Below are 23,820 nucleotides of genomic sequence, written 5' to 3'. Positions count from 1 at the left end.
AGTCACTTCCTTCTGGCCAGACAGGCCGCAGCCTCCCTGCCCCCTTTCTGGGTGGGGGCGAGGTGGTGACCCCTCATTCTGGGCTCCCAGGGGCCACCAGTGAAGCCCTGACCCCGACACCCCCGCTGGGCTTCCCAGGATCTGGGAGAGAGACCAGCAGATGGGACAAGGGCGGTGGGCCAGGAGACAGTGGAGAGAGGGGTAGGAAAAAATGAGGGTGAAGACGAGGCCGGGGGGGGGGGGGCTCTGACAGAAAGGCACGGGGACGGGGACGCAGAGACAGAGAGGGAGGGAATGACAAGGAGGGAGAGGAGAGAAGAGGAGGCAGAGGCCCGGGCACAACGAGGGGGAAGAGAAGGGGCTGAGAGAGGGGAGACGAGAAGCGATGGGGAGACGATGACAGTCAGAGAGCTGCAGAGACAGACCGAAAGGGAAGACGGAGCTAGGGGAGAGGCAGAGGAAGGAGACAGCAGCAGCAGGGAGAAGGGACAGCGAGGCAGGCGGTTGGAGGGGATGAGAGAGAGGCAGGATGCAAAGAGGTGTCAGACATGGGGGGGTGGGGTGGCAGCCAGCAGAGCCTGGCCAGGACAGACAGGAGACACGGGGTGGGGGCCGGATGCCCTCGGAGGGGCTCTCCCTTCCCTGACTCAGCTTCTCCGCCCACCCCAACCCCAGAACCAGGAGTGGAGGGCCAGGCGCCTCTCTGGGCACCTCCAGGTCTCAGCGGGTCTCAGGCTGTGATGGGGGAGTGCCTCTGGGCTCCACCTCGGTCTCTGAGACAGACGCTCCTTCTCTGCCATCTGACTAGCCCTAATTCTGACTCAATTGCCGTCTCTCATCACTTAAAAAATGTATGTAACAAATTTAGGCATGGCACAGTGTATCACAAATTTAATGATCAAATGACAGACTGCTGAAAAATGTGCCCATCACCCAGGGCTGATGCCTGTATTATGAAAGACCTCTCACAACTTGAGGGCAGCAATACAAGCACCCGAGACAAACATCTCTCCCAACTGTGAGTCTAGCTGGCTGGATCGCCTTGGGCCTCCTCTGGGAGACACCCTATCAGTACTGACAGTTTATACTGCACGGGACCTCTGTGATGGTTCAGTGACTCAGGTACTAAACACTAGATGATGCCGTCCATCTGTGCATAGGAAGGACAGTGCCTAGCGCGCCAGGAGGGCCCCAAAGGTGTTAGCTGCTGTTATCCTCAACAGCTAACTCTCCTTCAGTCGTTACCCCTGAAGAAGTCTGTGCGTCTGTCTACTCTGTGTGGCCCTGAGCGCGGACAGGCAGGCCAGGAGGTGGTCTCCAGGACTTATGATTCTACACCCGAGTTTCCATCTCTGATGGCCACGTGGCCTTGAGTACGTGACACCTCCTTTCTGGGCCTCCTGTGACCCACATGCGGAATGGAGCTGAGCCCCTCGTTCGCGGGGCTGTGTGGAGGATTCAGTGCGGCATCGGGCACCTTGCTGGGGCCTGGCACAGGACAGAACTGCTCAGTAACCGGAAGTTTCCTTATTTAATAGTCTGTCTGAACATCCCTTGGCCTCTGTCTAGCTCTCACTTCGTGTCTGGCTCTAATTCCAGTTGAGCCAGAGGGCAGAGGCGAGGCCTGGGGGTCAAAAGCTGTGGCCCCAGGAGTCCGTGGGGTCTCCCCGGCACTCTGGGCTCCACGCTGGAGAAGGCAGTTTTGAGGGTCCTTCAGGCCTGGCTCACAGAAGTGAGGGGTCCCCGGGCCCCACCTCTCCAACACATGGCCTGTGTCCTCCCCTGCTAGCAGCTGGCCCCTTCCCTGCGTATGTCTACTGGGGGAGCCTGAGCTGGGTATGGGGGCATGGGAAGGCGGGATGCCTGGGTTCCCACAGGCCAGTGGCTGAGTCACCAGGCGGCCATCTGGCTCCCATTAGCCCAGGGCGGCAGGGGGCTCGGTGGGGCCGGCTTGGGGCAGGGATGCTGGGGCCGGCTGTGTGTGTGTGTGTGTGTGTGTGTGTGTGTGTGTGATGACTCAGGACCCATGATAACAGCCTGTGCATATTTTGGAAGTGTAAACAGGAGAGGGAGAGGGAGGTGGAGGAAGTGAAGGAAGGGAAAATTGTGGCTGGGCAGAGGGGGGGCTGGTGGGGCTGGGAGGGGAAAGTCCCTCCTCTCCCTCTATACCCGACCTGGCAGGCCCACGATCCCACGCTGCCCCTGCACACCTCTCCCAAACCTGGGTCCTGAGGGAGAGGTGAGAGCTGGTGGCCACCCCCAAGGTCTCCCCACTGCCCACAGTGAGGCCCGATTACTCCGCAGTCAGGCTCTGTGGCCCACAGCAGCCAGGACGGGGGATGCTCAGGGCCTTGCGGGGGGGTACTGAAACCCAGAGATAAAGCCTGAGAGACAGAGAGGGACAGAGCCAGCACAGAGGCTGCGAAAGATGGAGGGAGGCCGAAGGAGATGGAACGTACCAGAGGCAAGGAGGTGCCTGTGAGACAGCCTCAAGCACAGAGGGGCAGGAGAGCAGAGGCGGGGCTGGGGAGGGAGAGGCGGAGCTCCGCTCTGGGTCAACCTGGCCAGCTCCAGCGACAAAGGGCCCCACCGGCCTAGGTCAAGGGGAGGATGTTCATCCTGGGCCCTGCTGTGGGGACAGAGGCCGAGGCACAGAGAGAGGGGGAGAAAGAGAAAGACAGAAAGGAAAAAGAGGGAGGTGGAGAAAGAGCGAGAGACACAGAAAGCAGGAGACAGAAAGGTGGTGAGAAAAAGACTGAGAGAGAGGAGAGGAGAGGGAGAGAGGCACCAGGGTTCAGGGGGAGAAGGAAATGGAGAGCAAGGGGGAGGGGGCCGTGGAGACGGGACCAGGCCTAGCGAGGCTTGGTGGTATAGGGCAGCCACCCTGCTGTCGCCTAGAGAAAGTCACTGAGCCGGCCTGGCCTGTAACCAGCAGCCGCGTTGGGGCGGGGGACAGGGTGGGCGCCGCAGCCATCAGTCCCCGTCCAGCTCTGGGCTGGGTGCGTCCTCGGGCTCCTCCTCGTCGAAGTACCGCTCCTCTTCATCCCGGGCCACGATGTCCAGGTTGTCGAAGTCAGGGTTGTCGTCCACGGTGCTGCAGGGGGAGGGAGCTGTCAGGGGCTGGCTCTGCCTGCACCCCAGCCTCCCCGCTTCTGTGGAGAGGAGCTGGGGCCCGGGGCCCCCTGAAGTGAAAGGCCATACGCTGGCAGCTGTAAGTCAGAGCGAACTTACAGCTGGGTTATGTTGCCTCTCTCAGGGCTTCAAACAAAAGGCAACATTTTCCAAAGCAGAGATTTTACATGAAAACTTCTGGTTTCTCTTAAAAAGCCAGAAGACATGGTGACACATGGGCCCACATCTGGGCCCTGAGGCAGTGGTTCTCAACCAGGAAGATTCTGCCTCCCCCCCCAAGGAACATTTGTGATAACTGGAGACATTTTGGTGGTTACAAGTTGGGGGGCTGCTACTGGCATCCAGTGGTGGACGTCAGGGATGCTGCTCGACACCTGCCACACACAGGACAAAGGGTTATCCAGCCCCAAAGGCCCACAGTGCTGAAGTTGAGAAACCTTGCCCTCAGGCAACAAGTGATCCTAAGTTGTGAGAAGGACCCCCGGTTGTGCTCCAAACCCACCAGGCTCCCTCACACTCTCTTTGGTGCAGGAAGCCCTGTCCAATCCAGCCCTGCCACCCCCTGATGAGACCGCCTCCCCCTCACCCCTCGCACACCGTGCTGTTCCTCTGTGCCCCTCAAGGCTCTTGCACCTGCTGCCCCCCCTGCCAGGAACGCTCTTCCCCAGGGTATTGATGTCGCCTGCCTCTCACTTCCTGCAGGTCTTTGCTCCAATGTCACCTGCTCATTCCCCGGCCACCTCATCACCCTGCTCCCACCCCCAATGCCGGGACCCTGCTCTGTCTTTCTTCCCGGCCCCATCGCCACTAGATGTTTCGCACCTCCAGCACCTCCCTTCCGCTCCTTGCTGCCTTCCTCGCCAGAGTGGGACTCCTTCAGGGCAGGGAACCCTTCCATCGGTTTTGTCCCCTGCTTCATCCCCAGTCTGGACCCAGCAGCGCTGAGCACCTGGTGGCTGCATGCAGCTCGGAGAGGGGACAGGCTTCGCTCCCCACCACGCCCCATTCCTCACACCAGGGCCGACTTCCTCGTGGGCACCTGGCTTTATGACAGCAGTGGTGCCCTTACGAGGGCTCCCCACAGCCCAGGGACTCTACTCACTGCCTTGTGTGGAACACTGAGATCAGTCAATGGAAAAGTGCATCAGCCAGACTCGCCTCTGGAGCTGGGGGTCCCGGGCTGGGCCAGCAAGGCTCTGGGACCAGGCGCTGCTGTAGCTGTGGCAATCGTGACACCACCCCCCGCGCCCCCGCCGCCATCCTACTGACGAGGCCCTGAGGCTCTGCTTGTTCATGTCATGGGGGCTGGGTTTGAAACCAGGGCCCTCTGCTGCCACACGTGACGTTCCAGACCACAAGGCGAGGCTGCCTCCGTTGACAAAACCGTTTATCTTTTACTCTGATACTTCACTCGCCTGTCCTTTTCCCTGATGGCAAAATCCTTTTCCAAAGCAGGTGGCCCAGGTATCTTATCCCTGGGGTTCTACTGGAGAAATGAACAACCAGCACTGCAGGGGCACCCACCGCAGGCCCCTCCACGCCAGGCATTACCCTGCCAGGGATTACTTCCTGCAGCATGAGGAAGTCCGGGGTCCTGGGGGACACTTAGGAAGCTTGGAGTACTGGCATCCTACCAGGTCACCACCACCACCTACCCAAATGGGAATGTTCCAGTGTTTTATCAATACGGAGCTGAACGTCAGCCCTGCTCACTCCCCTCCTTCAGGTGAGGGGACAGGCTCGGACAGGGACAAAGCTACTCCAAGGTCACCCACTGATCTCTGATCTGAAACCCTTAGGCTGTGTGACCCCAGAGCCCATGTCCCACGGGGTGCCGGGCTGGGGGACTGGTGGGGGGTGCGGGGAGGGCACGGGAGCACCTGTAGTCAAAGTCCCCATCCTTGCCGTCCAGGAAGTGCTGGTGCATCCGGCTGGTGAACTCTTCCCGCAGGATCAGCCTCTCTTCCGAGTCGGGGACCCAGGCCTCCAAGTCCTTGTCAGGCCTCTGGTCTGTCGGGGGAGACACCCAGGGTGGGGTGCGTGAGGACTGTGCTGCACACCTCCACAGAGAGCTGCATCCTTCATGCTGGGTGACTGGGAACACAGCAGTGACCAAGACGGCCCCGCCCCTACCTTCCCGGGGCACACACTGAACACGTGACAACACAGTGCTCTGGAGGCCACAGAGCAGGGTTAGGACCTGATGCCTGAAGGGTGGCAAAGGGAAGGCACTCCTGGCAGAGGGAACGGCATGAGCAAAGGCCTGGAGGTGAGGGACTGCTTGGTGTCTTCGAGGAGCAGGGACAGGGATGCTGGAGAGGACGGGAAGGGCCAGGGCACTCAGGCCAGGTAGGGCAGGGCCGTGATCTGCTCCCGCAGGCGGGCCTGGCCTAGTGCTGTGGAGCTGAGACACACCAGCCTGGGGCCGGGCTGTGCGACACCGGGGCCTCCCCACCCCCGGGCCTCACCTTCCTGGTCGCTGTCCTCCTCCTCCTCCTCCTCCTCCAAGCAGGCCTCCTCCTCCTCCTGCTGCTGGAGCAGCCGCTGCTGCAGCTCCCGCTCCTGGTAGGACTGGAGCAGCAGGTCAGAGAGCGGGCAGGCGGGAGTGCCGGGGGGGCCGGGCTTGGGAGGCCGCTGGGCCGGGGTGCGGGCGCTGAGCTCCTCTAGGGTCAGGTACTGCCCGATGTACTGCTCATACAGCAGCGGGGCCCGAAACCGCATCTGCTCGTCGCTGAAGTACTCGCCCTCTGCACGGAGGAGACAGGGTGGGCGTGGAGGCAAGGGCCTGCAGGCCAGGCGAGGGGCTGGGCGGAGGGTGAGTGGGCCTGCGCAGACCTGTGTCCACCCAGGCGTGGACTGCGCTGACGGGAAGCCGTAGACACACAAGTGTGAGTGTGATCGTCCACATTCAGCAATGTATACAAACACACGCAGATGCCTGAGGTCGGGACCACGAGAACTCATGCACGTGTCTAAGCACGTGTGCGCGACCAGGCCTGTATCTACGTGTGGACTCACGTGTCCAAACATGTAGGGTACACAGTCAGGTTGCTGGACATCCTGGCCTGAGGCACTGCTGGCCTAGGGCCCGTGTACGACTGTGCCTGGGCAGGATTCGTGTGTGTGTGTGTGTGTGTGTGTGTGTGTACACTGCTGTGGGTCCCTGCATCTGGGAGCTGGTGTGCAGGACGTTGCGGGCAGGTATACTGTGCGTGGAAGCCAGTATGTAGACTGTGTGTGCCTGTCTGCTGAGCCCCGTTCTGGCTGTTGGTGCACACACCTGGACACGCCTGCACTGCTGGGCACATAAGTGTACATCTTCATGGAGCAGACGTGTGTGCGCACAGCGTCAGGTCTAGCAGGGCATCTGCCCAGCTGTGGGTGTCCCTGTTGGTCTTTCAGACCCCAGATCTCACCTCTCCCCAGAGCGTTCCTCTCTGCAACCACCCCTTCTGAGGGCCTGGCTTCCCCACTCCCCAAACCCAGGGCCTTCATACGTCTCCTGATGTCTCTCAGCATAGGCAGCTCTGTCCCTCAGATAACAGCTAAGCCTGCCCAGCCCCTCCCGCCGCTGGTCCTAGCCCCGCCCTCAGAGCCCAGGAATCCTGGGACCATCCCTGTCCTGCCCTCCATCTTGCCTTCTCTCTCTTACCCGCCTCTCTCTGTTCCCCATGTTTCCCACCACATTCTGTTTCTCTCCCTCCTTCTCCCTATCTTTCACTGTCACTCTCTCTCTCTGGGTCTCAGTTTCTCCCTCCCCTCCTCTGCCCCTCTGTCTCCACCCATCTCTGTCTCTGTGTCTCTCTCAGCTTCTGTCACCTAACCCCACTTCTTTCATTCACTCATCCTCCCTCCTCTCTTCATCCCTGCTCCTCATCGGTCACTGTGCTCCACTCTCTCCGGATCCCTTTCTCTACAGCCTGTGCCTTCTCCCTAACTGGAATCTTAACTCACTCTCTCCTTCATTTGCTCTCATCTTTTTTTTTTTTTTTTTTTGTCTGTATGCGGGCCTCTCACTGTTGTGGCCTCTCCCGTTGCGGAGCACAGGCTCCAGACGCACAGGCTCAGCGGCCATGGCTCACGGGCCCAGCCGCTCCGCGGCATGTGGGATCTTCCCGGACCGGGGCACGAACCCGTGTCCCCTGCATCGGCAGGCGGACTCTCAACCACTGCGCCACCAGGGAAGCCCCTGCTCTCATCTTTTAACTTTAGTTCTGGTGTCTTTGGTCACAAAGCTGCTTGTAACTACATCATGGTCAAAAAGGTACCAATCTTACAAAAATAATAAATAAGTAAATAAATAAAAAAGAGAAATGTACCAATGTTTTCCTTCATGCTTTTCACATGTGTTTTTTTTTCAAGAGGCCTTTGCCTCTCCTGGGTCAGGAACATATTCCCCTAGGTTTCTGTCAATGCCTCTGTGTACAGTGTGAGGTAGGGATCTGGTTTCCCTGAGGGGTAACCAGTTCTCACGGTGCTGGATACTGTGTGTCCTCGGCCTGCTGGTCTGAAACGGCACTTCTGTTATCTACTAAATTCTGACCCTTCTCACTGCCTGTCCCATTCTCTTCCCTTGGGGCCCTGTTTGTCTCTCCCTATCTCACCCTGTCACCTCACATTTCTGTCTCCGTCTCTCCCCGGGTCCCTGTCTTAAAACTTATCTCCCAGGATCTCTGTCTGCGTTTCTGTTCCTGCATCCTTGTTTCTTACTTCCTCTGCTTCAGTCTCCCCTCCCACCCAACCTGTCCGCCCCCACACCTTGGATGAGCTCACGCAGGGCAGCGTAGCGGCGGTTACGCAGGCGGGTGCGCAAGGTGCGGGGTCGGGTGCTGCCTTGCCGGGCCACTTCGGCACAGTAGAAGTCCGCACGGTGGTCACCGCGCAAGTGGCCAAAGCAGGCCAGGTGCTCCTCCCGGAGGCCCGTGCGGAAGCGCTCCAGGAACACCAGTGGCTTCTCATGGTACAGCTGGCCCAAGATGGCCACCTTCTCCTGCTCGGTCAGGTCGGGCTCGCCCTGCTGCTGGCTGCACACGGGCAGGCGGCTGGCCGCCACGGCGTGCAGCATAGCACTCACTGCCGCGTCCTCGACCTCTGAGAGGTCAGTGTCTAGGGCCCTTGGCGCTCCTTCTGCTGCTTCTGCCTTGTCCTGGGGTCTGGATGGGACCGGCGTCCAGCTCAGCTCCCCCCAGTGCCCAGGACTGGGCTCCGTGCAGCCTGTGGGGAGAGGGAAGATCAGCCAGTCCGGGGATGGGAAAGCGGATGGGGCAGTGGGTGAAAGGGACTGGGTGCTCACTCACTCACTCATTTCACATTTATTGAGCACCTCCTATATTCTGGGCACCTTTCTAGGCCCTAGAGATACCACAGTAAGCAAGAGATTGACAGTTTAGTGGGGAACGCAGGCATGTGAAAACATAGTTAGTGAAAACATATAGTGCGTTAGGTGGTTCCAAGAGCTGTGTAGGAAAATAAAAAGGGAAGGAGGAGGGAATGGGGGTGAGGCTGCAATTTTGAATGGACAGTCAGAGAAGGCCTTGCCAAAAAGGTGACATTTCAGTAGAGACCTGAGGTGGTGAGGGACTGAGCCATGAGATTTCTGTGGGAACTGGCAGAGGGAACAGCCAGTGCAAAGGCCCTGAGACAGTGTGCTTGGTGTATTTACTTGGTCCTTGACCACTTCATTCATTGATTCACTCAATTTTGCCTTTTCCCTTGCTCACGAAATCATCAATACATTCACTAACGCGTTCACTCACCCACTCATTCATTCTCTCCTACTCATTTGCATATCCATCCAACCACTCTTCAGCAACTCTACATCTATGCCGGGCCCTGAGCTGGGCAATGCTGAGGATCCCCGGAGGGATCCAGTTCAGCTCCCAGGGAGCACCCTGTCTGATGGGGGAAGACAGGCAAGGTCAAAGACAGCACAGGCACTGGGAACAGAAAAGCTGAGCGCTGGGCAAACCCTGGTGCAAGCTGCTTCTCAAAAGTGGTGGCAACTGGAGCAAGGCTACAGCAAGCAGGAAATAAGTGAAGACAGGACGTACAGACAACTCCTTCAGCTTGGCTGGGGTGGGGAAGAGAAAGAGGGTGGTGGTTATAGGCACAACGGGTTTCAGGGAGGGTTTTTTTTTTTCTTTTTCGGTACGCGGGCCTCTCTCTGTTGTGGCCTCTCCCGTTGCGGAGCACAGGCTCCGGACGCGCAGGCTCAGCGGCCATGGCTCACGGGCCCAGCCGCTCCGCGGCATGTGGGATCCTCTCGGACCAGGGCACGAACCCGCATGCCCTGCATCGGCAGGCGGACTCCCAACCACTGCGCCACCAGGGAAGCCCCTCAGGGAGGGTTTTGATGACGGAGGCAAGAGAAGACTGGGCTGGACCAGGTAAAGGGGCTGTGGAGGAGGGGACAGGAGGGGGTCGTGGTTAAAAAGACGCTTGGGAGGCCGAGGAGGACAAGTCATTGGAATGAAGGGCTGGGAGGTGAGGGAGGTATCCAGTTAAGGTACAGGGCTCTGGCCAGGGGACTGGTCAAACTGTCCCTGACACAGAGACATGGATGAGGAGCAAGCCTGGGGGAAGATGCTGAGGCCGGTTTGGGACATGGACGGTATGACAGGCCCAGGAGACATCCAAGGGGAGGCATTTACAAGACTGCTGGTACATGGGAGACTTCTCAGGGGAGAAGTGCGCTGGGGACTGAGTTATGGGAGTCGTCAGAGCAAAGAACAGAAGTAAAGCTGAAGGAAATAAGAAGTCGCGGGGAGGGTGGGGGGAGTGTGTAAAGTATGGAAAGAGAAGAGGGGCCAAGAAACAGTCCTGACTGGATGGGGAGAAGACATGTCTGTGAAGGAGGCTGTGAGAGGCTAAAAAATGGCCCCCAAAAGATAGTCACGCCTTAATTCCTGGAACCCGTGAATGTTACCTTACATGGCCAAAAAAAAAAAAAAGGGGGGGGTCTTGGCATATATGATTAAATTATGGATCTTGAGATAGGGGGATTATCTTGGATTATCCAGTTGGGCCCTGAACGCCATTACAAGTGTCCTATGAGAGGGAGATTTGACACACACAGAGGAGAACACAAGGTGAAGACAGACAGAAGCAGAGATTGGAGTGATGTGGCCACAAACCAAGGAATGCCAGGAGCCACCAGAAGCTGGAAAAGGTGAGGAATGGGTTCTCCCTTAGAGCCTCTGAGGGAGCTCTCCATGGCCCTGCTGACACCTTGATTTCAACCCAGTGATACTGACCTCAGACTTCTGGCTTCCAGAACTGTGAGAGAATAAATTTCTGTTGTTTTAAGCCACCCAGTTTGTGGTCGTTTGTTACAACAGCCCCAGGAAACTAATACTGGCTGAGCAGGAGCCCGAGAGATAGGAAGGATATCAGAAGGAGTGGTGTCACAGAAACCAAGGGAATATTTTCAAGAAGGATGGAGGGGTCAATGGCATTGAATTCTCCAAGTAGTCTAATAAGGAAAAAACTGAACAGGGTGACTCAGTTTAACTACACAGGGAGGTCACTGCGGACCCCGATGGGTGCAGTTTCTGAAGGTAAAAGCCAGACTGCAGTGGGTGGGTAGTGAGGAAATGGAGGCAAGTGTGCATGACTCTTTGGAGAAGATAAATGGTATCTGGAAGGCAGCATGGAATCAAGGGATAGATTTCCTTTTTAGGTTAAAGCTTTTTTCTTATTATGGAAACTTTCAAACATGCACATAAGTAGAAAGTACAATGACCCCCCCACACACACCATATATCCATCATCCAGCTTCAAAAATGACCAATTCTTGTCCAGTGATGTTTCAACCAACCTCTCAACCGCACCTCACCCCACACGGGATTACTCTGAAGCACTAGAATTTTTTTTTTTTTTCTGTGGTAGGTACGCGGGCCTCTCTCTGTTGTGGCCTCTCCCGTTGCGGAGCACAGGCTGCGGACGCGCAGGCTCAGCGGCCATGGCTCACGGGCCCAGCCGCTCCGCGGCATGTGGGATCTTCCCGGATCGGGGCACGAACCCGTGTCCCCTGCATCGGCAGGCGGACTCTCAACCACTGCGCCACCAGGGAAGCCCCCAGGATAGAATTTTAAGATGAGCAAAACAAAAGCATTTTAGGTACTGATGGGGAGGCACCAGGGGAAATAAAGAGACTGGCAAAAGAGATGGGGGAGCACAGAAATGGATTAACGACCCTGAGGAAGCAGATGGGACTGTGGACTTTCGGAGAACGGGAATTAGAATGAAATGGGGGGAACCGTTAGTATGGTCTAAGTAGAGTTTGCATGGGACAGGAGGAAGCAAGGGAAGGAGGGAACTTAAGAAGCACGGTTGGCTGGGACAACGGGAGAGCCCAGGACAGAGACGTTTATGCTAGCCTGAGAGCTTGGTAAGGAACTAGATTAGCCTAGGACACGGAAAGAGCCGGCTGGAACTTGGAAGAGGTTAATTTCGGGGGAGGGGATGGGGTAAAGGAGGTCAGCCTGCAACGAAAGGGGTTAATCTGACAAAGTGGTGAAGGGAACAGTTAGGGCCGAGGGCAGGTGTCCCCCTTTTTTTGTTTTTTTTTTTTTGCGGTACGCGGGCCTCTCACTGTTGTGGCCTCTCCCGTTGCGGAGCACAGGCTCCGGACGCGCAGGCTCAGCGGCCATGGCTCACGGGCCCAGCCGCTCCGCGGCATGTGGGATCTTCCCGGACCGGGGCACGAGCCCGTGTCCTCTGCATCGGAAGGCGGACTCTCAACCACTGCGCCACCAGGGAAGCCCAAGTGTCCCCTTTTAAAGAGTCCTCCTTCGCCTTCACGGGGAATCATTTCCCAGTGACACCGCAACTCCACCCTCCCGCCGCCTCCGCGTGGCCAGGACCTCACCTTCACCGGGTTCCGTCGCCGCCGTCGCAGTCGCAGTCGCTACGGCCTCCATCCCGATTCTCTACGACTTGTCACCTGCTGTGGCAGGCTCCGCACACCATACCCACCCCAGGTCCTCAGCGGCCACTTCCGGCCGAGCACACTCCCGGGGCCGGGTGCCCCGCAGCACCAGGAACCAAAGTTCCGGGACGAAGTTGGATTTTCCTATGCGCATGCGTGCTTCCGCCCGGCCCCGCCCACCCCAGGCAGGAAAAGGGCACCAGGGTCAGATAGATTCTTCCGGCACGCCGCACCCCCGCAATTTGAACCGCTGCGAAACTGGACTATCAAGAGGGAAGGCCTTGTTCACCCTGTGACTGCTGTGACTCCAGAGCCCAGCATGCTTAATTTGGGGATGAATGTTTTGAATGACCACCCTCCAGGGCCTCTGAGGGCTTGGGCTCTGGTTTAGACCCCAGGCTATCATATTTCCCCACCACCTCAAGAATATTTACTAAGCCTTGTCGCTTGCTTCTGTCATCACACCCAGTCCCTGCTTAGCATGAGATAGGTGGTGAGATCAGACTCAACTTCCCACTTTGTGCTCCCAGGACCTGAAGAATCTTCAGGTGTGGAGAGACCTTGGTCCTGATTTGCCCTACGTGACGGGTAGGGACTCACATTCAAGTGTTACCAGTGCCCTGAGTGGGCCGGGCTGATGGACCCAGAGGTCCAGCTAAGGGAGCTGCCCACCCCAGCCTGGAGGGCCATGGGAAGGTTCTTTTCTGAGAGTAAAGGACACCCAAAATGAGACCGGAAAAATAATCAGGAATCAGGGTAAGAGGGAGGTAGAGAAGGGTCTCATGTAGGAGGATGGGCAAGGCAAACCCCTGGAGAGGAAGGCAGGCATCAGTAGTTCTGGTTGCTTCTGTATGGCCAGGTAATAGGAAAGGAGTTCTAACTTGAAGGTCATGATCGGGCTGCAAGGATTGGAAAACCTCACAAATCTTTATGCAAAATTCAACCAACCCCTCAACCGTACACATGTATTTCCAAGGCAGAAGTTCATGGCATTTAGATTCTAAAAGGGATTTGTGATTCCCCTAGAACAAACTAGTGATCTTAAGTTTGAAAGGGGAGTGGTAAAAGGTAATGCCAGTGAGGTCACCAGGGGCCAGGCATGTGGAGCCTGTAAGCCATATTAAGTAGCTTGAGCTCCTTTATCCTGTGGGGAGTGAGCAGGGGGGTATCAGGGTAAGGGACTGGAGGTCAGAGAGATCTGTGAGGAGGCTGATGCAGTAACCCAGATATTAAGGCCAAAGGCAGAGGAATAACTTCCCGTTTGCATTCCCAGGATAAGGGATCTGGAAGAAAGTGGCTCATTTGTCACTTGGGATAGATGGAGACTGACTACACTTAAGACATATTGCCAGGAGAGGCCAGCAGAGGGCACTGTTGCCCAACACATGGACCTGCAGGGAAGGGGACTTCCCAGCCTAGAGGACCTGAGGCCCTCCCTAGGGAGAGGCCACTCTAGGATTCCCTTTAGCCCAACTAGCCATCAACCTTGGCTCCGCCTCATGTTCAGATGCCTTGCATCTGACCTCAAAAGTAGTCAACCTTCTTCCTCCCTGTTTTGTAGCCTGTGTTCCCTTCACAAGGCTCTGAGACAGTTCCTGTGAGGGAAGAGATGGAGCTGAACTGGCTGCTCCTGTGCCCCAGCCTTGTCCCTCACAAGAGGCCAGGAGTACAGCATGCCTAAGGGGATTGAAGAAATGACTCAAGTTGCTGGGGAAGGAGGATAGGCTGTGGGGATGCAATCAGAAAGTCTTTTTTTTTTTTTGCAGTACGTGGGCCTCTCACTGTTGTGGCCTCTCCTGTTGCGGAGCACGGGCTCCGGACGCGCAGGCTCAGCGGCCATGGCTCACGGGCCCAGCCGCTCCGCGGCATGTGGGATCCTCCCAGACCGGGCACGAACCCGTGTCCCCTGCATCGGCAGACGGACTCCCAACCACTGCGCCACCAGGGAAGCCCCAGAAAGTCTTTTGTCGCAGCTCATTCCTCTTTAAAAAAGTTCCCTTCTCCACGAAGGCCTCACCTCACCACCCCCCTCCACCCCAAGCTCTCACAGCTGACCTTGGCGCTGTCACCATTCCATGACAGGTCCGTGTTACCTCTGGACTGAGAGCCCCATGAGGGCAGGGTCCAGGACTGCCTTGGTCATGCTGTGTCCTCAGCACTGTCCAGAGTGGGTGTGGGTAAGGAACAGAGCAAGTACCTAACACTGGCTGGATAAAGCAGCTCCTGGAATCCCCACTAGCCTGGATCCAGGAGCACGGTCAAGAACCATCCTAAGTCCAACACAGAGGCCAGGCCTAATGTGGATGGGCAGTCACACCAAGGGATGACCCCAACAGTCCAGCCCTAGTTTCCAACCATCACCCTACCTTGCTCTCTGCCTAGGGACTTGTTCCATCCTTTTCTACTCACAAATTCCGGGAGGGATTTGGGACTGTGGGTGAACTGGAAAGGGCAGAGACCAGAAAACCACGTTAAAAATGAACTAGTGGATTTTAAACTGAGGGCCCCAGGTTTAAGGGGGCATCCCCAGCACCAAAAATGGGGACAGGCACACAAATCCCACAATAAGTGTTTAATGAGTGAGTAAATAATGTCCCCTTGAAAAGGCCCCCGCCCCAATTAAAGGCCAACTGCAGTAACACTTCAGGGTTGAAACCTTGCTTCCTTCCTGCTAGGAGGTGCCATGTCATTTATTGAAACAAAACAAAAACAAAACAAAACAGGGCAAACACATTTCTTAATAAGTGCAGTTTGTTAAAGTCCTATTAAAACATATGGGTCAAGGGGAAGTAAAAATAATCAGAGGATCACTGTAGGAAAAACCTTTAGGTCTGGCACCTGGGAGACCTTTGGAGAGGAGGCAGTGGGAGAAACTTCATGTTCTGAAAGGAAGGAGCCCCCCAACTCCCTTCTTCCCTCTCACCCGATTAATCCCACCAGAAACTACCAAGACGCCCAGAATAAAATGTTTCAAGTTCAATAGTCACACTCTCTCCAAATACAAAAGGCAGGTACAATTCAACTCAACACAGAAGCTTGTGTGCAAAGTTACCGGAAACTGAGACATTGTATAAAAAGTTAGGTTAAAGATGATTCTGTGGTTTTGTTTTGTGTGTGTTTTGTTTTGAGGGTGTGGCTCTTCCTCGGTCACCTGAACTCAGCAAAGAAATGGTTATCCTGATGAAATATCAACAGCCGACCCACAGTAAAAAGGGACAAATTCTAAAAATTAAAAAAAAAAGCATAATTACCAAAAAAATATGTCACTTCTTCCTCCCTCTGCGTTTTGCTTTTTTAAACTTGTGTGTGTTTTTAAGTTTTTGATTTTTTTTTTTTAAATTCTGAAAAGTAGACAGTAAAACAGCTCCTGGAAGAATTTACAACCAACTGCATGAGAATCTGGGAAGCTGAGGGGCTGGAGTAGGGCTGGGACCAGAGGACAGGAAGGGGCCCTCCCCACAGCCCTGTAGCCTCACTGTACGACCAAGGGAGGGGGGGGTCTTTAGTCAAAAAGGAGGAGGGGAGGAAGAGGAAGAGGAGCGGGGTGGGGGTACAAACAAAATAAATGGTCATTGTTGCCTGTTTGAATCCGGAGGAAAATGCCCGGCCCTGTGTGGGGGAAGAGCCCCTTGGAGGAGAGGCAGCCCTGGGAGGACCCGTCCCCCAGCACCACGTGACCCGGAGGGGGTGGACAAGGGGGGCCAAGGTGGGCGCTGGTGGAGGAAGCCGGCAGGGGCCTCCAGGACACACTGGCTACTGTGTGCTTGTGCCCCCCTGTGTGTTCCCGGAGTAGCTCCCGTAGTCATAGTTCCCGTAGTACGGTGGCCACTGGCCCTGGTTCTGATAGTACTGGTTCCACTGCTGGGCATACTGGGGAGAGAGAAACCAAGAGCACCAGGTTGTCGTTCATCCAGACCCACATCTGGCTTCTCCCCTGACCCCACCCTCACCCATGGTGGAGATGGGCACGGTGATGACAGTCAACACATAGGTCTGACAGAGAAATCAAGGTACCTTGGGAGGATAAGTGAATGACCTAATGTCACATGGGTGGGCAGTTAGAGACTGAAGCCCCGGTCTCCCGGCTTGCCAACCTAATGCCCTTTCAGGTACAGCTAGATACCATGTTCAAAATACTCAAAAGCAGGTATGGGGCCTAGCATGAACCAATCAGAATGGACACTGGCCATGGTACTGAATCGGGGTTTGAGGCCCCTGCTAAGCCCTCTGCTTGCTGCACTGGGGAGAGGAACTAGGATGGCAGCTACTCAGCAGCCAGTGTAGAAGTGTTCAACAAACGGGCATGGCTGTACTGTACTAGATGGACACCAGCCCAAGGCCCGAGAGCTGCCCATCTTTTTAGGGATAAGCAGGGACACAGGTCTGGGAATACACACCCCTGTGGGGCCCCTAGAAGTCTCCCCATTCTCCCCCGTCTGCTTGTGGCACTTACCTGTTGGTACTGGTTATAGCTGGGCTGAGGGTAGGTCTGTGCGGTAGGGGGCGGCGGAGGGGTGTAAGGGGCTGGGTTGTAGCCGCCGTAGCTCCCATAGTTGTAGGCAGGTGGTGGCGGAGGTGGAGGTGGTGGAGCTGTGTAGCCCTGGCTGTAACCTCCCTGGTTGTAGGGAGGTGGCTGGCTGTAACTCGGCTGGGAAGTGGAGGGAAAAAAACAAGTCTCTGTGAAATAGCCAGCTCAGCTGGGATGGAGGAAGGGCCTTTGTAAGCAGTGGGTCCACAAAGGAACTTCCCTGGTGGACGCTGTTTCAGGGCTGAGAAGGAGATGGGTCAGCTCTGTGACATGGCAGGACAGGGTAGGATCAAGAGCTAAATTCTGGACTCTAATCCCAGCTATGAGACCCTGGGGGAGCAAGGCACACAGCAGCTCTTGAAATCCCAGTGTTTTTCTTTTTCTCTGTAAAATGAGAATTACAACAGAACCACCCCTTTGGATTGCCTTGCGTATTCACTAAGCTTACGTGCACCATCCATTGGGCACAATAAATGGTGGTATTTGTTATTGGAAGACCTGCTAAGAAAAACAGTAGTGGCAATTTCCTAAGTGCTTCCCATGTCCAGGCTGGATCCTCAACTCCTCTAATCCCCCCATCAACTCTCTGAGGCAGGCTCCATTGGCTTCGTTTTACAGAGAAGGAAGGTGAGGCTCAGGGAGGTGAAATCATTAGGCCCAAGCCACACAGGTAAGAAGTGGCAGAGCTGTGACTTGCCCCCAGGTCCGCCTAGTTCCAGAGCCTTACCTGCAAAGCTATGATGTCATCTTCCCCTCACAACAAACCTTGGAAGTAAGTTCTACTACTGACTCTAGTCCTTTATGAGGAAAACGAGGTCCCAAGAGGTGAAGCTGTTTGTCCAAGGTCACAAAACCAGAACGCTGTGGGGCTGGGGTTTGAATTTGTGTCTGCCCAACTCCTGTTCTAGGAAATATTCTGGTTAGACCAGGACTAGAACCATTCATCTGTGTCTCCTGGCAGCTGCCTCCAGGCCTGAAGTGTGGAAGGTGCACAGTAAATGGGGACTGCTCTGGTTAAGGGGCCTGTGTGTACCAGAGCTGAGCACTGGCTCTCTGAGAACTCAAACTGAGCCTGGAGCTGCTCCGCAGTGAAGCTCTCAGGGCAGAGGTCAAGTCCTCACCAACCTTAGAGTCTGTCCCTACATCCTGAAGACAAGGGGATCAGCCCCTTCAAGCCTAGGTTGAAGGGGTAACTCCAATTGAGTGCTTTCTTGGGGATTCAGTGAGGCCAGTGACACAGCCAAGAGAACGCAGCCAAGAGAAATGTACTTGCTTGTGGGACCAACACATACAGCCCGCCCTGAGAGAGATGACAGAACAGGTAGGTTCCCCGATTTACTCTGGGTCTGGAAGGCATCTGGGAATATCTAGCGTCTGTCTCAGCCAAAAGCACTGGCAGGGAAGGGAGAAAGGGCAGGGCTGGAGGTAAGAGTGAAGACCTGTGGCTAGAGCACATGTTGGTGATTTCCCTGGACCCACCTCCTCTCACCTGTTCACACACACACGCACGCTTATCCTCTCACCTGTGGAGGGCTGTAGCTGCTGACAGTAGGGGTGCTGGTATTGGCGCTCGAGCCAGGGATGTTGCTGTTCTTAGCGTAGCTGCCGGCCCCTGGGGGGTTCCGAGCAGGGCTGTAGCTGGGTGGTGGTGGAGGCTGCTGTGGCGGTGGCTGCGGTGGCGGTGGCTGCTGTGGTGGCGGCTGTTGCTGGGGAGCCCGGTTGTAGCTGCCTCGGGTGTTGGAGTTGTTGTTATCCCGGCTGTTGTTACCCCAGCGGTTCTGATTGTAGCCACCACCTCCACTGCGGTTGAAACCTGCATTGGAGAATCAGGTGAGAGGCCCCACTGTTCTCAATTTGGGACCCTCAGGAGCTGGGCTGTCTTGAAGACTACTGTAGCTCCAGTGTGACCAGGCACAGAGCAGGAGTCCAGTCCCAGTGAACAAGTAAAGCACTCCCTCCGGCCTTCCCCAGAGCCCTGGGAGCACCCCCCGATGCCGCCTTGGTAACACTCAGTTGTTAGGGCCTGCTGACAGGTCTGTCTTGCCCAATGGACTGTAAGCCTGGGACCAGGGCTGTCTTAGTTTCTACTGTGTCCCCAACATCTAAGCACTGGGACAGTCCTTTTCAGGCTTGGCCAAATGGGCTGGCCTCTTCTGAGCCTTTGTGCAGTTTTCATGAGCCCAGAACCCTTCCCCCAGCCAATTCCTACAGGCTTCTGGATCTCAGCTTAGATATCAGCATTTCAAGAGGCCTTTCCTGAGCCCTGCTCCCCTGCAGGCTGGATCAGATATCACTGGAGCTCAAAGTACCCCCGGGCTGTGCCATTCAGCCCAGAATCCTTCTGGACTGTCACTACAGGGTGATATAGTGTCTTGGTCAAGGCTCTGTCTCCAAAACCACCCAGCACAAGACTGAAACAGAGTAGCATGCTTACTAAATCATGATCATACACTTCAGAGACAGCATAACTTAATAAGAACCTGGGCTCTGGATCCATCTTCACTTGATCCCAACTATGGATTCAGCTGGGTGAATCTTGGGCAAATTAACCTCTCCAAGCCTGTTTCTCCATGTGTTTCAGAAGCAAAACCAGTCCTAATATTTGCCCTGTGCCAGGTCCTGAGGTGGGACCCAGGACTGGCAGTAAACTCGGTCTGGCCGCTCTTCTCAAGAAGCTCATGGTCAGATGAGGGGTGGGAAAGATTCATAAAAATAATAGCAATGCGACATACAAATGGGCAAGGGCTTCAGGAGCAATGTCCAGGGGGAGCATGACAGTGGGAGAGTTTCCCTGAGGCCCCAGACTCTGATTTATCTTAGTTCTCTACCAGAGTTCAGCCCACTGCGGGTGACAGGGAAATGTCATCTGCTGACTGAGGAAGCATTCACAAAATGCAACCCTGAACCAGGAACCAAAAGCAGGGATAGCTCAGTGTGAGATGCCTCACCTCCTCGGTAGCTGCCTCCTCCGCTGCCTCCTCCCCGATTCTGGAAGCCTCCTCGGTTGCCCCCAGGGGGACCTCGGTTGTCATAGCGCTGGAAACCGCCGCCACCTCCACGGCCCCGGAAGCCGCCACCGCCTCGGTTGTCAAAGCGCTTTTCAGGGGGTGGCCCAGCCTTGCGGCCTTCCTCATTGTATTGCCTCACCAGCTTGTCTGCTTCCTCTCGCTGCAGCTCAATGAACAGCACCTCGTCCAGGAAGTCCCCAACATCTGGCAACGTGAAGTTGGCTAGGAGGAAGGGAGGGCCCCAGAGGGAACAAGAAGAGGCGGTCAGCACCTTCTGAGGTCTGGTCTCCTTCACCCCCAGGACACTGGCCTGCCAGAAGGGAGGAGGAGGAGGAGACTGCAGTGTGAGCGACAGATGAGAGACAGGGTCCCAAGCTCGGCCTCCCTGACCACAGTAAGGGGCTAACAAAGACCCTCTCCTCCCTTTCCTGAAGAGGTGGCTAAGCCCCACCAAACCAATGTTTTATAACCCAGGGAGTGAGCCTGGCAGGTGGAATCATCTTCCTTATTTTTACAGAGAAGCAAACTGAGGCTTGCTCAGCTAGCCCACCCAGTGGGTGCCAGAGGCAGACGGCCAACCGTGCAGGTCTCTCAGCACCTGTTCCCACACATCCTCTCCCTCATCCTGCCCCAGCCCCATCTAGTCTGAAAACCCTGCCCCAGGAGGGATACAGGCAGCTTTTCCATTCACAGCTGTACTAGACGGGGAAGGGACAAAGCAGAAGCACAGAAAGAACAAGATAAAAAAAAAGAATAATCAAGAAGCTGGGAAGGGAAAAACTGTGCAAAGCCCTTTTTCTCTTAAGGACCCTGCTGCGATGTCTCTCGGGGAACTGCTCATTTCCTACCTTTCATTTCTAAGACCGCGTGATCGGGGACATCCTTCCCTTCTTCGTCGGTTCGCTTTATTGTTCGGTCTTTTAGGTCCTCATCAGTGGGACAAATTACAATAGCTTTGCGCTGGAAGCCTTCAAATGGTCTCATTTTTCGTCTCTGGGCTGACCCATAAACATTTGTCTAGGGGTAGGTAACAGAAGAGGCAAGAGATGGTCATTACAAGTTGGTCTTTTCCTCTGTGGGGTATTATGTAGGCCAGGGACTGAGAAAGGGATACTAGTTCTCCTAAGCAGAGAAACTCAGGAAACTGCTCTTCACTTTTAAGATTCTTGAGACTACCCTCAGAAAATGAACTGACTTGGGAAAGTGGCTGCTGACAGTAACAGGACAAGGGATTCCTAAAGTTTGGGCTTTCCTTTTTTAATCCAATTTGTTCGTGGTACTGTGCATTACAGCCCCCTCAGCCCCCATTCTAAAAGTAACACATGCTCACAGTAAAAAAATCCAGAGTACAAGCTATAAAGTTTAGAGTAAGAATCCTTTCATCCACTTTCTGCCATTCCTACCTCCCAGAGATGACCTGTATTGAATTTCTTATGTATTTCTAGAAATATCTGTGTGATTTTTTTTTTCTTCTTCTTCTTTTTTTTTTTTTTTTGCGGTACATGGGCCTCTCACTGTTGTGGCCTCTCCCGTTGCGGAGCACAGGCTCCGGACGCGCAGGCTCAGCGGCCATGGCTCACGGGCCCAGCCGTTCCGCGGCATGCGGGATCTTCCTGGACCAGGGCACGAACCTGTGTCCCTTGCATCGGCAGGCGGACTCTCAACCACTGCACCACCAGGGTGATTTTTAACACTAATGGAATCAAACAACACACACTCTTCTGAAGTCTTTTTTTCACTTAATGTTTCTCTGTCATTTTTCTGTGCTGGTGTTCTCCTTTTTTTCCTTTTGGGCCACACCACGCAGCTTGCGGGATCTTAGTTCCGACCAGGGATTGAACCTGTGCCCTCGGCAGTGAAAGTGCGGAGTCTTAACCACTGGACCTTTACGGAATTCCGTGGTATTCTCCTTTAATAATATTTATAGAATGGATGCCATAATTAACCAGCCCCTTTGACAGTTGTATAGATCATTTTCATCAACACTGTGGTTCTTTTATTCCCTTAGTCCTGCTCTAAAACACCAGACTCACCCACAAGCTTCTAACCAGGGAGCTTGACAAGGCGATAACTTGTGCTTTTAGCAAGTGCAGTTTTGCTACTAACTTTCTCTTCCCTTCTTCTAGATGATGGTTAGGTGCTTCCTGGGCTGGTGCTGGCATAGAGCGGTACTCTATGACACATCTGATTGAGAGCCATAGTAAAGACAGCTTCCGTTCATTGAATACCTCCCACATGCTGGGCCCTTTGGGACTGGCGCCCAGATCTGTCAAACCCCAGTGCTCCACGGACTCAGCCTGTGTACCTGAATCACTCGGACACTACTGAAAAAGAGAGTGGCTCAAACCCCACCAGAGTATTCCCCAACCCGTCTCTGGAGGTGGGACCCAGGCACCTGTATGGGTATCTTTTCCCATTCAGACACTCAACAGAACTGGAGTAATAAGTAATGTTGCATTTAAACAACTTTTAGTAGCTCTGAAAGGTACTCAAGGGAGAAGCCACAGAGGGGAAGAGATCTGTAAAGGGGCATGCACAAACAGACAAAAAAATGTTGTATTTTGAAGATGCAGCCTGGCAGGGTGGAAAAAGCCCAGCATCGAGTCCTAGTGTGGCCAGTCCTTGTAGTTGCTTCATCTGTTAAAATGGAGGAAAAAAAGCCTCCCTCCTGGGCCTGGTGAGGACTGAGCAGGAAAAGGACCACAAAGCAACTGACCAAGTGTGAGGAACTCCTGGAGTGGGGGCTACATTGTGGCCTCCAGGGTGGAAGCTGCCTTGACAGAGGCAGGTAGCGCAGGGGGGATGGCTCAGCACACCCTGGCTCTAAGGTGACTTGGTCAAGTCACACTGTGTGGCCCTGAGTGAGTGACTTCCACTCAGAGCCTCAGTCTGCATACCTACTAAGTCTCAAGCCCTGAAAAGGGAAAACAATAGGAAGATCATATGGTCACTATTAACACTGAAGGAGCTCATGTGAGTAAAAGCCCTTGGTTAGCCCAGGGTCTGGCTCACAGCCAACACTCAACAAATGGAGGTAATGGTTGATATGATGTGGCCGTCACTGGGTGGGGTGCACTGGATCTTCTTACTGTAAGGTTAAGTTGAAGCAACTCAGACCAAGGAACGTCAAGCTATAGTGACTTCCCATCAGAAAGGCAGGGATGGTGAGACAGGGTGGAAGGAACACACGCTCTGGGGAACAGGCTTGAGGTTGAAATCGCAGCTGTGGCCTCTATTTGTGAGGCTGTAGACAAGTCCCCTAATTAGTCTGAGTCTCAAATCTCTACATCTATAAGACAGAGATCCTATCACCCTCCTCCTGGCTCTGGTGAGGATTTATAGATGTGAAAATGGCAGGGAAAGAAGTCTGCAAATATGACCAACAGGACTGACACTGTCCTAGGAGAGGCTTCCCAATGGAAAGGACCAAGGAAAGTTAAGTTTGAGGAAAAGATGAGGCACAAGAGAGCCTATTCCAAAACACAAGGAACAGGAAGCTGGGTTATGGGTCAGCTAGAGGCCAGGGACGCCAGTGCACACCTGTTGGGAGATGTGGGCTGTGGGTACAGCTGTTTTCTAAACCAACCCAACTCTGTGGCCCTGACACACACAGCAGGCAAAGATGGTCTTCCCTGTTCCCCAGGGAAAACGTCTCAACATTAACTGGGGGTGGGGGCCCTCAAAGTGGGTGTGTGGTGGGCATACACGTGTTATAATCTGTGCCTTGAGCACTGGCCCAAGGAGAGGCACTGAGCCACAAATGGTTAAAAAGCACACAGGTTACAAAGGAAAAGTCAAATCCTTCTCCTCACCGCTCTTCCTAGACTCCATTCCTAAAAGCAAATCAGGTGGCATCTGGTCACAGAAAGACAGAATTTGCTTTCCTCTAGCTAAATAATGAGGTTTTCTCCTGGCACAAAACCCAGAGTAGGCGGGTGCCAGGGGTGACTGTGGCCCCAGCCACTCTGTGGACAATCCATTCCACTGTTTGCTTGCCCGTAAGAAGTGATCCTATTTTGATTCCTTTGAACCCCAAGGGCATGGATAAACACCTCTTGGTGGTTTTCTATGGATGAGACCTACCCCGTCAACGTCCTGATGAGGGGATAGAGACAAGAAGCATCACTGCCAAGAGGGCTAGTCCCTGCAGCTTCACAGTGGGCAGAATGGGGGCAGAGCAGACAGGACTCATAAACAGCTGGTCTCTGTCCTGGGAAGTGGCT

General features: G+C 54.8%; 2 protein-coding genes across 4 annotated transcripts in view; both read right to left on the bottom strand.

Annotated features, from left to right (window-relative positions):
* Nucleotides 1-878: 878 nt before the first annotated feature.
* Nucleotides 879-12,132, bottom strand: CCDC97 (coiled-coil domain containing 97). The gene is made up of 5 exons (XM_079907429.1): nt 12,002-12,132; nt 7,891-8,346; nt 5,601-5,879; nt 5,013-5,142; nt 879-3,094 (listed from the first exon to the last, which is right to left on the bottom strand). Exons 1-5 carry the CDS (start codon nt 12,051-12,053, stop codon nt 2,974-2,976), a joined length of 1,038 nt encoding a protein of 345 aa, XP_079763555.1. The 5' UTR covers nt 12,054-12,132; the 3' UTR covers nt 879-2,973.
* Nucleotides 12,133-14,722: 2,590 nt separating this feature from the next.
* The window catches only part of HNRNPUL1 (heterogeneous nuclear ribonucleoprotein U like 1), a 34,550-nt gene continuing 25,452 nt past the window's right edge, over nt 14,723-23,820 (bottom strand). For all 3 annotated transcript variants that reach the window (XM_079908653.1, XM_079908654.1, XM_079908655.1), the window contains exons 11-15: nt 20,446-20,614; nt 19,538-19,819; nt 18,113-18,402; nt 16,515-16,709; nt 14,723-15,931 (exon numbers count right to left, since the gene is read on the bottom strand). In XM_079908653.1, coding sequence (XP_079764779.1) covers nt 15,815-15,931; nt 16,515-16,709; nt 18,113-18,402; nt 19,538-19,819; nt 20,446-20,614 — 1,053 coding nt within the window. In that variant the 3' untranslated portion in view covers nt 14,723-15,814. The remainder of the gene's footprint in view (nt 15,932-16,514; nt 16,710-18,112; nt 18,403-19,537; nt 19,820-20,445; nt 20,615-23,820) is intronic.

The sequence above is a fragment of the Stenella coeruleoalba genome, assembly GCF_951394435.1.
Source record: "Stenella coeruleoalba genome assembly, chromosome: 20".
Lineage (NCBI taxonomy): Eukaryota > Metazoa > Chordata > Mammalia > Artiodactyla > Delphinidae > Stenella > Stenella coeruleoalba.
This window is presented reverse-complemented; position numbering and strand designations above follow the sequence as displayed.